This window comes from Pelodiscus sinensis, chromosome 3 (genome assembly GCF_049634645.1).
Source record: "Pelodiscus sinensis isolate JC-2024 chromosome 3, ASM4963464v1, whole genome shotgun sequence".
Lineage (NCBI taxonomy): Eukaryota > Metazoa > Chordata > Testudines > Trionychidae > Pelodiscus > Pelodiscus sinensis.
The window spans coordinates 163,667,697-163,683,698 of NC_134713.1; the positions used below are offsets into that span (position 1 = coordinate 163,667,697).

The 16,002-nt window shown below is 43.4% G+C and overlaps 1 protein-coding gene across 2 annotated transcripts in view; it reads right to left on the reverse strand.

Moving 5' to 3' along the window:
• Positions 1–6,037: 6,037 nt before the first annotated feature.
• Positions 6,038–16,002, reverse strand: part of TTC7A (tetratricopeptide repeat domain 7A) — a 232,374-nt gene continuing 222,409 nt past the window's right edge. For both annotated transcript variants that reach the window (XM_006125491.4, XM_075925403.1), the window contains one exon: positions 6,038–11,343. In XM_006125491.4, coding sequence (XP_006125553.2) covers positions 11,122–11,343 — 222 coding nt within the window. In that variant the 3' untranslated portion in view covers positions 6,038–11,121. The remainder of the gene's footprint in view (positions 11,344–16,002) is intronic.

Genomic DNA, 16,002 nt, shown 5'->3' on the forward strand with positions numbered 1-16,002 from the left:
TGGTTTCTAATAGAAGTTTGCCAAATTGCTGGTTTTTCATTCACCGTTATTCTTATATCAGTGATTCTCAAAGTGTGATCCATGACAGTCTCGCAGGAGGCTGGCCCCCCCTGTTCAGCAGGTAGCTGTACTGCCCCTCCAGTTCTGCACACCCCCTCCCCCCCACGAGGCTGGAGCATTAGCTTTCCACTGTAGAGAGGGGGGTGGAGGCCCAAGCCTTATGAGCTGGATCCAGCTTGCGGGGAAAGGAAGTGGCTTTGTGTGCTGGTGGCTGGGAAAACCATTTTCCTGGAGGCTTTCCCTGCTGCTGTCATTGAGCACCCTATCAAAGAGGGCTTCCTGGGCAGGAAAAAGACAGGACAGGACAGGACAGAACTTGCCCCTCCCCTGCAAACTGCTCTGGTGGTGGGAGAGGGGGCCTGAGCAGACCCACCTCTGGGTGCCTCCCCTTGCAGCAGGATGATGTCTGGGACTGAAGAACAGCCTGTTTCCTGTAGCTGAAGGACATCTGTGAAGTTTGATCATGTCTTCCCTGTGCTGCAGGAAGTGCCCCATCAAAGGGGGCTACCTAGCTCTGACTGGGCAGTGGAGGGACAGGACTTGTCCATCTTCTGCATAGCTGCTGGGGGCAAGGAGAGACCAGGCAACATCCTGCATCTAGGAGAGGCACCCAGATCTGTCTGGGTCTGGGCAGCGCAGCAGCCTAAGGTTCCTGCAGCTGAGAGTGGGACAAGGGGTGCAGCACTTTCTGCAGCTATTGTCCCTTCCAAGCCGATCAGGACTAGCAGAGAGGAGCCCCTAGGTGGGGTGCTCTTGGAAATTCCTGCGATTGCAGGAAGCTCTATGACTGCTGCCTTCAGAGTCCAGCTCTGAAAACAGCACAGAAGTGAGGGTGGCAATCCCATGACCTCTCTACAAGAGGTTTGTGATGGACCCCCCCCCCCACAATCTCCTTTTAGGTTGGGACCCCACAGTTACAACTCTGAACAGCCAAAAATGTCAAATTTCCAATTTTCACATCCTATGGCCCTGAAATTGACTATAATGGACTGTGAATTTGGCAGGGCCCCTCCATTAGGCTAAGAGGATCCGCTGTGTGACTGGACTTTGCTGTTGTAAGAAATAGATGATAAAGGAAAGAACTTTCTCCTACACCCATTGGCTGTGTCTAGACTGGCCAGTTTTTCCGGAAAATCAGCGACTTTTCCGGAAAAACTTGCCAGCTGTCTACACTGGCCGCTTGAATTTCTGCAAAAGCACTGACAATCTTGAGATTGTCAGTGTTCTTGCGGAAATACTATGCTGTTCCTGTTCAGGCAACAGTCCTTTTGCGCAAAAGGGCCAGTGTAGACAGCCCAGATTTGTTTTCCACAAAAAAGCCTCAATCGCGAAAATGGCAATCGGGGCTTTTTTGTGGAAAAGTGCGTCTAGATTGGCACGGACGCTTTTCCGCAAAAAGTGCTTTTGCGGAAAAGCGTCCGTGCCAATCTAGACGCTCTGTTCCGAAAATGCTTTTAACAGAAAACTTTTCCGTTAAAAGCATTTCTGGAAAATCATGCCAGTCTAGACGTAACCATTGTGTTTGGGATGGTGTTCCTTCAGCACAGGCTTTAAGACCCAGAACTTGCAACTCCTACCATCATTTTTCATACAGAAGGTGACTGTTGGACAAAGACAAACAATGGGTTTATTAAGTTTGTTGAACCCAATAGGTCTTGCTTATATCTCATCAGTAGTGTCATTTAAGTGGGGTCAGAACAGAATTTGTAAACAATGTTTTCAAACAAACGAAACTGGATTTTACTCAGCTAGATTATATGGTAGATTGAAGGGCACTTTTCAATGAAATAACCCATGGTTAAATACTCTCTAGTAACTTTTGCTTTACTGTGCAATGTTTAGTAAAGCATCTAAGCACATGCTTATCTTGGGGTTTAGAAGTTGGAGATGCTGGGAGAAAAAACTTAGTGGGCTCCACAGATACTCAACAAAACAGTTATTTTTGTTGCTTTGCAAATGAATAGGCAGATCTGTCTGGAGGATTTAATTTTAATAAATAATGAAGGCCTAAAATGTTTATTTGAAAACAAGGGAGGTTGTGTGCTTTTTTTTCTAAATCAGAAATTCAGATATTGCCTATCCTGGAAGATGCTGCGAAGGGGCAGAGAAATAAATAGAAGTAGCATGTCACAAATCCTAACAAAATGAAAACTGATTGATGTGTGAGGGGAAGTGATATTGAATTAAGGGCTGAAAAAAGCTCCCTATACACCAGAATCACCCAAAAAGTCTCCAACCAAAGAGAGGACTTGATATTTATATGTAACTAGCAAAAACAAACAGCTGTGTGGGTGGGAGGGAGGGAAGAAAGTGGGAATAATCCTCACCTTTCTCCTCCATAGATCACACACAAGCAGAAAAAGGGACAGAAATGTATTTGCAAAATCACTTTTAAAGTCATGCTTCCTGCCGTGTCACCTGTTGCTCCCAGGCTCCTCCTCTGGTCTTTAAGTTGCTTCCTGGACAAAAGGTTTCTCCTGGTCACACTCCTCTGGTTATGAGGGGCATTGGCAATTCATTCTGGTTGAGCTAAACCCTATATAGGAGAGGCACCTCCGCTTGATGCCTGACAAAGCTAAACATGAGGGCCAGCTTTTTACAAGATAACTTGTTAACCAAACCCCATGTGGATTTCAATATGTAAAAATGTCAGTCCTCTGGAAAATGAATGAAGGTCTATTTAACTTGACAGAATTGGAGGTGTGACTGTGCATACCGAAAAGCTGATTAACATTATTGACCAAAATGAGTCCAACCCACAACAGTGACTCCAAAGGAAATGTTTTCATGCCCCTGTGCTTTATGAAAATTGGCTTATGAATATGTAAAGATGTATGCAAAATAGATCATGCGACATGTCATTTTAAAGTTTGTGAACAGCTGAATCTGTATAGCCAATGTCTATGCATGTATCTTTCTTGTATGTGAAGTCAGACATATTAAGTGGAAACCTGTTTTATTAGTCCATGTATTTTAGTAAAAGCCATTTGTGATACCTTAGAAACTTGATGATCAAGTCAATGACCTGTGAATGGTTTTGTTTTTCCTGTTAGCCCAAACTCTGGTCGGTCCACCTGATGCTGGAAATCATTTTGGATCTGGTGCTTTTCCACTTACGGTGAGAAAAGTTTGACCTGACCACAAAGACTTCCCACCTTGGGCAAATGGGATGTAAAAGGGGGACCCAAACAATAGGGAATGACCAGAAACCAAAAGACCCCAGTTACCGCCTAAGATGCCCGGTGGAAACAGCTAATATTGAACATGGGGAAGGACTGGGTATTACTTAGTTTGTGAAAGAGATCATTAGTACAACTGTTATGGTAAGAATTTGCATGTAGCAAGTTTCTTAGGGTATTAGAAGTAGCTGGCATGTTTTGTTTTGGCTTAGTAACTTACTTTGATTTCTCTGTTTTTACTTGCAATCACTTAAATCCTACTTTTTATACTAAATAAAACACTTTTGTTTATTAATCCCAGTGTAAACAATTGTTACGTGGTGTGTGGGGCTGGGAGGAAGCAATCACAGTGCATGTTTCTTGCATTGATAAAAAGAGCAAACTTACGAGCTCTTTCTGTGTAAAACTTTTTGACGCTTCCATTTTGCACAAAAACCCCATTTTGTGCAAGATCCTTATGCCTGTCTGGGAGAAGCATAAGGATCTTGCACAAAACAGGGTTTTTGTGCAAAATGGAAGTGGCTACACTACTTCTTTTTGCACAAAAACCCCTTGCATGAAAAGAAATGGCAGAAAATATGCTAATGATGCAATGACTTATGCTAATGAGTCCCTTGTTAGCATATTTTCTGTTGCAAAAACTCGTAGTGTAGACAAAGCCTAAGACTGATTCATCTGGGCTGTGTCTAGACTGCATTCCTTTTCCGTAAAAGGGATGCAAATTAGACATATCGCAATTGCAAATGAAGCGGAGATTTAAATCCCCCCCTCTTCATTAGCATAAAAATGGCTGCCGCTTTTTTCCGGCTCAGAGTTTTGCCAGAAAAAAGCGCCAGTCTAGACTCTGATCTTTCGGAAAAAAAAGCCTTTTTCTGAAAGATCCGAAAGATCATTTTAAGAGGAATAAGGGATCTTTCGGAAAAGGGTTTATTTTCTGAAAGATCTGCGTCTAGACTGGCGCTTTTTTCCGGCAAAGCTCCGAGCTGGAAAAAAGCGGCAGCCATTTTTATGCTAATGAAGCGGGGGGGATTTAAATCTCCGCTTCATTTGCAATTGCCATATGTCTAATTTGCATCCCTTTTACAGAAAAGGGATGCAGTCTAGACACAGACCTGGGGTTTAGTCCCTTTTGTGGGTTGGGGTTCTTGGGCACTGTCAACAGCCAGATAGCTGAGCCTTCCCAGAGCTGAGTTGGGTCACTATTTGTGTTGCTTTGCTGGGGGGTGGTGGTTATCCCAACTCTGTGCCTTGGCTGGGGGAGACCAGAGCTTCTGGCCCAGAGGGAAAGGATAGTGGGGAGCCCCAGAAGGCAGGAAAGGGGCTGAGTGGCTTGATGAGCACACCGTGTGACAACCCCAAGGGGACTCCTATGATCCAACCCATCACAGTGTTGGGAGTTTTCCCTCTTTTGAAGTGAGAGCAGCACAAGAAGATCATGATCCACATGTGAATTGCAAGAGAGCCAAACAGCTGAGGACACATTATTCCTTCCCAACTCAGTTCCTTTATGGAAGCATTTGTCCCTGTTGTACTTGTAGACATAGGGCAGCTTTTCCCATGAAAATGTTTTTTGCAACTGGTAACTCATGGGGCACATGAGGTGCCAGTTAATATAAAAATATTGGTTTCATAGCTCTTAAAATATTTGTGCTATGAATATATTAAAACATTTAAAGCAGCAGGAAATGACTGTGTATGAGAAGTTTTATCCTCCCACAGGATCTATTTCTTCATCTGGGGGTAAGTATCTTGTAATTTAACTTTCTTTTTCATATTAAATGAAAAAAATTCCAAGAACCCTACATTAACAGAACATTCAGTTTTATAGTGAAGCACTCAAAAGTCAGGAAATGACAAGTAAAGGGTGAATATACAATCTTAATTGCCCCCCTTTTGTGTGCAAATAATAAGTGAGTCTTGAATTGCATCCCACAACACTTTGCAAACAACACAGTAAATCAGATGGTCTTTTCAATAACTTTAGATACAACGTAGTACATGTTCCTTTGCTATGGGAGCATTATGGTGGAGAAAGCAGCAAGAACAGAAGAAAGAAAATCTGGATATCTAAAATACTTGGTAATTTGTCCTGCCTGATTACGGCCATTCGAAGGCTGAGCCAGGTCACACAGGGTGCATCTACACAGCACCCGAAACTCAAAATAAGATTCACAATTTGCACTATGCAAATTGCGTAGCTTATTTCAAGTCTATTTCGAACCATCCCTTAACCTCGGGCAACAAGGTTTACAGGTATGGCAAAATAGAGCACCCATTATTTCAAAAAATATTTTGAAATAATGAGCATTTTTCTAAGACACGGGATAGCTAAATATCTCTGCTGTGTAGACTTACCCTAGGTAGCTCAGTTAACTTTACAGTGTGCATGCAGTGCAGAACATCTTGCCTTAAGAGAGCACTCAATAAGCTTAATAAACAACAAAACCCTCTGGTATATACCCCTTCAGTGCATAACTGTCAAATGCTCAGTCCAGTGAAAAGCAATTATCTCTAGAGCAAGGCTGCTTTGGGACGATTATTTCCAGACCCCATTGCAATTACGAACCTGAGTTGGTTTGGATGCAAAATGGTCACAAGCATGTTTATCATGGAAAAGTGTTATTTTATCCCGAGGCTCCCATCACTAAAACAAAAAATAATCAAACTGTTTCTTTCCAGGGCTTTCTGAAAATAGGCCTTTATAAAGGAAATCATTTTGCCACCTGAACCACAGAAATCACTGCTGTTCCCATTATAATGTGCAGTTAAAGTATTTTCAAGTAAATACATCATAGGACTGTTTTCTATTTGGATTTATTAGTTGTTATCGAGAAAAGACAAATAGTGCTTCTGAAACATTGCAATAATCAGTGTTACAAATTGCTGTTACCAACAGAAACAGAATGGAACTCTTGTACCATGCAGGGTATGGATGGTCTGTTAAAAGAGCTCTCTGTACTCTCTGCACAAACAAGGACATCAAAAGGCAGAGCCTCAACTGGTATAAACTGTAATAGCGCCAATAGCTTCAGTGGAGTGCGACAATTTAGGTTAGCTCTGGATGAAGCTGCAAGTCTCTTATGTTTCTGTATAGAATAGCTCAGAGAAGGCAGTCTGGTGTAATGAAATAAAGCTTTCAATTTTTTTTACAGTATGAAAAGAATAACTGGCAGCTAAGGGAAATATAAATACTTCTATTTTACTACTCAACACACACACACACACACACACACACACACACACATGAGAAAAGGATCTAACAGAAGAAAGACACACACACACACAAGAGAAAAGGGTGTAACACAAGAGAAAAGGGTCTAACCATTTTCCTTCCTGTTGGATGCATCCGGGTTACTCACGATAAAATAAAGTTGGTGGCAGTAATGGGGCTTGGATATAGATTACTTCCTATTGAATCCATGCTTCTAAAATCTGTCTACTATAAAGGAGACTTTTAGAAAGACAGTGGGGTGAAAAACCTGCTCCTTACTAAAAGGGCTCCCATTGACTTCAGTGGAGTCATGATTTCACAAAATACTAATTCACACTAGCAATACATATTGTTAGTGTTCAGAAAAGCCAGGGGCTAAAAATTGAAGTTCTATGGGCCAAAACTACATTTCCTATGCACACTGATATTCCCACTGACTACTATATAGGAATAAGTATTGCTCAACTTGCTCAAATGAGTAGTCTCATTAATCTTGTTGAAGGCACTCACATGAGTAAACTATGCAACAAGGTTAGGCTTACAAGCAGGGAGGAATAATAATAGAGAGGTAGCCGTGTTAGTCTGATCTTGCTAAAACAAAAGGAAAAACTATGTAGCACTTTAAAGACTAACAAGATGGTTTAGTCTTTAAAGTGCTACATACTTTTTCCTTTTGTTTAAGCAGGGAGGAGATATTTATCTTATCTATATATCAAAAGATCAGTGAAGTCCATACTTAGAAATATAAAGAACAGAGGCAGCATGTTACCCTGGAAAGGTTTTTAAGCAGCAAAATAGAAGTTTAAGGCTATGTCTACACTTGCACTCAATTGACAAAACTTTTGTCATTCGTGAGTGCTTAACCCCCCACTCCCATGAATGACAAAGATTTGCCATGGCAAGTGCATTTGATGTGAATATGGTTGAGAAAACAAAAGCTGCTTGTAGGTGGTGGAAGTATTTTGTCGGCAAAAGTGCTAGCCAGCGTTCACACATCCTGACTTTTTGCAACAGGGCTGTGTCAACACAGCTTTATCCGTAAAAGCTGCATATTGTAGACATACCATAAGCAGATGATTGCCCACCATATCCCTACAATAATTACCCTCCTTACACAAATGACAGAAATCTCAGATCTGGAAGTGCTCAACTACCAAAGTTCAGACCCTGAGAGGTAATAAGCACAACACCCACTTTGGACTTCAATTCATTACATGCACAATTCTAGTTCTTCAATTAGGCAATATTTATGAACTAGAACTACTAATGCACTACTACAGGGGGATTTATCTGTGTACTTCCCAATGGGAATATCTCATGGTCACTTACTATACAACTGAAGCAAAGACCTTTAGGTAAAATTGTGGCTGGCAGAGGTCTTGCATTAACATACATAATTCCTAGTAGTAGACTGGGATTATTGGACTAGTTGGGCATATAAGGCATTTCATACAATTTCACATACCTAAAGAAGCCTGATCTCTGTGAGAACTCAAATATTCCCAAACACAAAAATCTCTCAAGACAATCACTTCTTTATAAAACAACTATGATACAGCAAGTTATGCAGACAGCGGTGGAGGTGGGAATGAGTAAAAATATGGAAATCTGTGTTTTTTCTTTTATATTAGGGAAATTTCCCCACCCCCCTCCTTTTCACCAGTAGGATTAGAATCTCATAACACTTTTTAGAGCAGTCTGGTGGAATTATAAGACTCAAAGGAACATTAGTACCTGCTTTAAATGATTTTCCTTCATACCTGAGTTACTACAACAGTGCTTCATGCACTGAAGTAGAAAACAACAATGCGGATGATAGAGCACACAGATTCCTTTTCCTGGCTGTTGTAAGGTTTGAGCACTGACTGGTGTGGCACCTCCTGCTTGCCTAAACTAGCTCTTCCAGCTCTGTTGACCAGTGTCTTGCTCTCAGTTTCTGCACTACTTCAGGGCCCATGTCCCTCCCAGTCCATGGTGCCCCTATCCTCATGGTGCTGTCTTGCAGCAGTGCCCCCAAAACCCAGGGTCCTCACCTCCCACAAAATCCCAAACCCCTAAATCCATCTTGCCCCAGTGACCACTGCCCGTCATCATCCAGCCCTTGCCCACGAGCAAACTGTAGTCTAAAATGGTCACTCATCATTGGCAAGGGGGTGTAGACTGTGCTGCCTTCTCCTGCTCTGGCTGTTCCTCTGCAGCCCTGATATCTCTCTGGGCCCCTGTCACTGGGCCTCAGCCTGGTGTTTATTCAGGCCTGCACTCCCCTTGGCTCACCCTGCCTTTTCCCAGCACTCCTCGGTCCAAGGTACCCCCTGTACCAGAACACAGTTAGGCCCCTCTACCTGCAGAGTTGGAACAAGAGTGTGCACCTCTTGGCCAGACATCTTTTTATACAGCCCTTCAGAGTTCTTATTGGCTGCCTGAAGCCCTCTCCTAATTGGCTCTCAACCTCATCCATCTTCGAAGGCTGTTTTAACCCTTTTCATTCCAGTGCAGGGCAACTGCCCAGTCACACTTGCCTTGCTTCCATTGAGGCGAACAGGAATTAGGCCAAATCCTCTTCTGGTATAAGTCAGCACAGTTCTATGGAATGTGATTAAACTGTGTTTACTTACTTGAAGAGGCTAGAGTACCATGATCACCAAAGTGGGGGAGAGTCAGAGGGCATAACAGGAACATTCAGTAAAATTCATCATTGGAAGAAGGAAGCCAATAGCTAGAGCCCCAAGTCAGGTAAGACTGACCCACTTCCATCTGTCTGTTCCCAGACCCCCAACCAGGCTCCTCCTCCAGGCTCTGAGTTGCTTCCCAGGCAAAAAGTACCACCTGGTTGCACCCCTCCTGGGCTCAGGTTATGAGGACCATTGTTTACATGCAGGTGGCTGGATCTCAAGTGGAAGTCATAGCTGAAATTCCCGTTCCCGTCTAGGCATCAGTATAGTATCCAGAGAAACTGAGGCGCACACACAGGGTTACTATAAGACAGGAGAACTCACATGCAACAAGATGAATAAAATCCCCACAACCTGAGAGGGAAAAAGAGCACTGAGGAGAGCACAGTCCTGTTCCATATTAGCAGCATGTCTTGTGTTTACTGTAGAAGGGACACATCCAACACCAGAATATTTCAAGTAGTCTTTACATTTCCATAAATAATTCAGACAGCAAGTCTACTGAAGAATCTTGAAGTTCTTTACAAATAAACCCTCGATATTTATGGAGCATGAAGATATTATTTCTGGAGTAAACTAGTCTGAGGCCACAATAGATGGTGAAGCTACAGCATAAAGAGTACTTCAGTGCAAAACCATTTAAAATAGTTGGAAATAATGGACCAGATTATAAGCTATGAACAGCCAAAGCATGTATGATACAAACTGGGTGTGTGTTTGTGTGTAAAGATGGCCTAGAGCTCATCTTTTCATGCCTTTGATCATTGTGCTGCTCCATGGAAGGCTGCAAACTTGCTGCATTGGCCACACAGCTTAAACCCAGTCATACCACCTTTCCCTACCATGCCAGCAGAAGGAAGAATGGTTCTGCACCACAAGAAGATCACTCCAATACTCTCTGGCCAGGCAAGACAGATTCAGGGCCACATTATAGTGGTGATGAGGCATAAAGTGGTCCTAATATACTGAAGGATCTGGACTAGTATTTATCATGCCAATTTCTTTTTAAAGAAATGGCTGATCAAAAAACTACAGTGGGAATAAAGGTAATGTATATATACATATACTGCTTCCAACAATTAAACATGTTTATCATCTGTGTAGTCACTATATTTTATAGATGAACAGGAAAAAAAATCCGTCAAAAGCAAAAGAAAAGCACAAAGTACAAATATAATACATTGCCTGAAATCAACAATGTGTTTTCTCTAATAGCTGCTGGAGTATGTAACTGCTAAGAATAATACTCAGACAGTTCATATTAACTGGCCTGAAGAATTGCCTTGCAATAAAAATGTAATTTGAATGAAAATCATTTTTAAAGATTAATCAAAATTTGAATGGATCAGATCTTTGGCTTTTCCACTTCAGTTGATCACACCACCACAGCAGCCCATAGAAAAATGTTCTAACTGTCCAGTCAAAAGCTACTCTGAGTGTTGACTGTGTGTGCAGTATGGCACTGCATGGCGTCTGTGTGCACATACAGGTATGAGGTCAAATTTGGTTCTGATGTAAGCTGGGCAACTTCACTTACTACAGTAGAGTTGTACATGCTTATAATAGGTTTGAATTTAGCTCATGGCTGTTTTTAAATTAAGTCTCTCTCTCTCTCACAAAAAAAATTAAAAGGTGCATGAAATTTGTTTGCAATACAAGTGCTTATTTCAGCTATGTTGCAGCAGCATCTATACTACTGTCAGTTTAGTCATCTAGGGCCTGAGCTGCCTCCAGCTGAAATCAACAGGAGTCTTTCCACTGACATCAGCAGGAGCCAGATCACACATCTCTGATGCCAGAAGACAGTGTCCTCTTTGTGCCCGGTCACTTGTTCTTTAAGGCTGGGTTTTAACACAGCTAAACACATAGATCAGCGTCCTGTTCAGGAATTACTTCACCAATCATCAAGTTTATTTTTCTGTCTAACCCAGAGTTTTTTCTGTATATATTTCTTGGCATCTGCCAACTGAAAAGCTGTGCTTTGTTGAAAGGAAGTGCTTTATAGTTCTCTGGGTATGACAGTGAATGGAACAACAGGACTACTGGATTCAAGGTCCAGTGCTGTTAGGAGGCATTCCACAGCAGCTTCATTTTTTCCTTGTGCTTGCAATACTTCTCCTAGGCTGTTCCAGGCTTGGTGACTGGTGTTCTGTATCTGGACTGCATCCCTCAGAACCTTCTGAGCCAGGCTTCTCCGTCCAAGCTTGCTCAGTATGGGCCCCTGCAAATAAACAGTAATCTGGTATCAGTGCACAGAAGTATTAGCTTTGTCAATTCACACTGTGTTTCATAATGGTATAATACATGGAATGCCCCAGCAGGCTAACACTCTAAGCAGGCAAACAACAGATCAGTTGTGATATTCCTCAGCCTATGAGAGGATATTCAGCACCAAATAATTCCTGAAGAGGAGTTTCCCACTCCTAAATTACACATTGATTTCATTGTCGATGTCATCAGATGTCACTGATGTTGTGTCCTGACAAATATTCTGCATTGTTGAATGTTGATAACTGTTCGGCTGCATGCATGTGCCTTGGCTCTTTCCATACAGCCCACGTAGCAGACCCTAAGAGAAACTCCAATGACCACAAAATCAGATAAGGGATGAGAGAACATCTCCCCAGGTTTATTTTCAACACAGCATGGTCCAGCAGACTCTACCAGGCCACGAACACATGTATGCCTGATGCAATGGACACAGCTCAGTCACTGTCAGGAACTTCCACTGCTCCCTAGGCTAGACAAAGACAGCCCCTCTGAGATACATCTTTATGCACAGATACAAACAAGAAACACATCACTCCTGACATATCATGGTGCTACCCTCTGACATACACGGGTGCCACCCATTACACGTGTTGGTTCAATCAAAATATCCCTATCCATCATGTTATCATCCTGAACTTATCCTTAGGCTGGGCCAGTATGCTCTTGTTATCCATGGGGAGTGTACAGGATTGATGGACAGATTTTATTTGCCAATTGAGTTTAGTTCTTTATGATGGACCTGAGCATGCTAGGCCTGGTACCATAACTTGGAGAATGTATTTTTATGACTGAGCCTTAGAGGCGCTCCCAAATAATGAATATATATGAATAATATATCTATGGTATATATAAATATGTATTTATTTATTTATTTTATATGGGCATACATGTACAGTATGTATATATACTTAATATGTTTGGGTGCATATGACACCACCTTATATTCAAGCATAACCATTTATTTTCCAATTCGATACTCTGGTTTGGACATTGTGGTATTGCAGATAGCAACACACTTCTGTTACGGCATTTACAGTTGCCATCTTGTGATGTTACAGCACCAAATTTTGAACTAAACTATTTCAAAATTAACTTGTGTAGTTCAAATTGCATAGCTAATTTCAAGCTCTGTGTGCAGTGAAGACGGACCCTCGTTGATTTTGCTGTGAAAGAGTACAGCAAGAAGATGGAGTTTGGAGCCATATGGGCAGGTCACATGTCCATGCATGACTCAGTTCTTTGCAGGTAGATGTCACTGCCTACATTCCAGATTGAAGGTTTGCAGGAAAGTCTATTTAGTGTAACTGGGTACCTCCCATGCTTAATTGTCTGTTGAATGTTTCAACCTGAATAGCCTTTCCCAGACATGCTGGCTAGCTATTCTGAGGGTGTTACTTCAGGAGCTAACATTTGAAATACAGATGCACAGTTAATGTTCATATCTTCAAATACAAAAATGATACATGCACACAAATAATATAGCTAAAACCAGTCAACCATAAGCTTTAGTTTACATAGACATCTCATTTGGCACATTTTGAACATGATTTGTTGCAAACACACAACAGTGGATGCAACAACCATCTGTCAAAACATATCACATCCAATAACATGACACCTTCTAGCTTACTTCTCTCTACAAATATTTTGGGACACGATGTCTGAAGGAGGATATATACCAACTCTGTGCATTGCATTTTAATGTATTAACACAGTGTGAATCTCAGAACACGGTATATCCTCTAGTCAGAAATGTAATGTTACAAATTAATATTTGGCTGATCAGAAATAAAATAATCATTTAAAAAGTTACCCATTTAGCTCATCAGAACAATCTACAAGTTTACAGAGGAATGACTGAATGCTCTTTGAAGTCAGTGGAAAGACTCCCGTTGCTGGATAAGTGAGAAACACAGTTATGGCTTTGGAGTTTTGGGAAATGTTGCTACAATCAACTTTTCTGACAATCTAGCCAGGAGTGGCTGACCTGCTGAAACATGACAGTATGGAGAACTCATCGTAAGTGTCTGTTAGGCCTGGTCTACAATAGAAATATATATTGAATTTAGCTGCGTAAGGTTGATTTTCTAAATGATGCATCCATACTACCACGCCTGTCACGTTTATGTTAAGGGCCACTGAAGTAGATGTTGGTTACTCCTGATTTCATGAGGAGTAATACTATCCCTGACCTTGCATGGTTGAATTTACAATAGTGTGGACCTAACACTAGAGTAAGTTAAGGTTATTGGCCTCCAGGAGGAATCCCACATTACCCTACTCTGGGCAGAACTAGTGCCTCTACTGGTCAGAAGTTGAACAGGAAAAGCTCCAGGAAAAACTGAATTTCATTTCCCGTGCTGCCAGCATTGCGAGCACATCTCAGAGCGAGCAGCACACCGTGGCACAAGTGGCCATGACTTTGACTAATTCAAACACTGTGATGACTTTGAATACTTCTCCCATGGGCTCCAGTTCTCAGGGTCACAGAAGAGCACCAGTGTGGAGTGTCTGGGAGATCTTGGACCCTACCGAGGTGTGGGGAGAGGAATCAATTCTTTTTGAGCTCCAAACAAGCAAGCGGAATGTGGACACTTTTGCGAAGATTGCAAGCTGCTTGGGGGCTAAAGGCTATTCTACGGTAGGGATGTTAACGGAGTAGTTGAGTAACCTCTTGAATTCTTATTGGTTACTTGACTATTCTATAGTCTCTGGGGGCGGGGCCAGCAGCCAATGCTCCTCATTCCCAAGGAGCCTGCTGCCACTCCGAGCTGCTGTCTCTGTTTAAAAACCAGCTCCCTTCATGGACTGGCTGCCTGTGGCCCTGTGCTGTTGTCTCTGACAAAGAGGCAGCAGTGCAGGGTGGCAGCAGCCCTTGTCTAGGGTGGGTCTGAGCTCCTGGACCTGGAATGAGCCGGAAATGAGCAGGGCTGTCTGCCTGCTCTGCCTCTAATACACCTTAAATGCAGAGCCTCAGCAGGGGTAGGCCCTGGACCTGTCGCAAGCCACGACTGAGCTGGGCTGCTGGCCAGCCTGCTAAAAAATGTACTGGCAGAGGAGTGGGGGAGAAATGCGTGTAGTCTATAGCATTAACGTATAAGCTTTTGCTTATCAGTTAGTAGGTTAATCGACTATATTATTACATCCCTAATCCAGGGATGCTCAGCACTGCCTAGTCAAAATCAAGTTGCTGAGACAGTCCTACCATAAGGTGAAGGAGGCTAACAGATAGTCTGGCACAGCACCTCACAGATGCCACTTTTATGAGCAACTGAATGTGATTCTGGGGAGGGACCCAACCAGCTTCCCCTGTCTGACTGTGGCGTCCAGTCAAGACATGGCAGCGTGGAGACGGCATGATAGTGGAGGGTGAGGAGAAGGAAGAGGAGAATGGCCAAGCAGCAATCAAGAAGAGCCAAGATATTGTTCATTACACTGGAGCCAGTCCCCTCCTCCCAATCCCCTCCTTTTACTGGGTTCAGGCAATTGGGTGTGATGTGCAGCATGCTCTGTGCCAACCCAGCACAGAGGTCCCGGACCAGCTTGTTAATGCATCTGCAGACAGAGTGGGAGTCTTCATGAAACTCTCGCATAGGAACTCTTTGATCCTTCTCACAAGGTTTTTGGAGACGCCAGCCTTATGCCATCCTCTGCAGTAGGACACCTTCCCATGCCAAGCCACCAGAAAGTGGTCTGGCATTATTGAACCGCAAAGCATTGCAGCATAAGGCCCAAGTTTAAGGCCCCATTCAGTCAGCATCTGCTCCCTATCACTCTGTGATTTGGAGAAGACTGTTATTGCTCATGATAGCCTAGATGAAGGAAGAGGAGGGTTGCTGTTAGCACTCTCCCCGAGAAGCAGCATGTGGTGGACACACATCCTCCCCACGGTCCTCATGGGATGGGAAAGCAGCACTCTACCCGGGAGGCTGCCTCTGCCATACCCAGCATGTGCTGGACACTGAGGGAAGCCACCCTGTCCATTCTCCCCCTCCCTGCCTGCAGGCTCCTGTCCTGGCTGGCCCCTTACTATGCCTGTCTGCCTCCGAACTACATGTGCCCAGATGCTCCCCTGAGAACTCTGCACCTGCTTTAAAGAGCCCGCTTTAAAGCCAAAATATGCCCTTGCACAGAACACATCTCCACTGTCTATACAGAGATCTTCAGTGTAGACTAACAGATTAGGGGAGGCATCGCACAATATATCTCCTGAAATGTGTGCCCTTGTAACTTTTCATTGCAGCTGGGACTGCAGCCAGCTCACTGCGTATTCCCCCTTTTCCAACATCTGCCCTCCTGGCCCAGATCCAGGGTGAAAGGGAGGACATGTTCAGGGAGCAGATGGAGTGCATGAAGTCCCTTGTGGAGGAAATGTGGACAGAGTGGCAGGACCAGATTGCTGAACGCCAGGAGAGTGGAGCCACTAGAGAGCAGCAGGCAAGGCAGCAGGAAACCTTCTTTACCTCCCTAACAGATGTGATGGACCATCTGGTTGCATATCTGGAGAGAGCCTCCTCCCAAAACCCCGCCTGCCCTGATGACACCCCCCCCCCCGGTCCCTCCTCCCCCAGCCCTGATGCTTCTATTTCCAGGGTTTCTGGGGCCACTT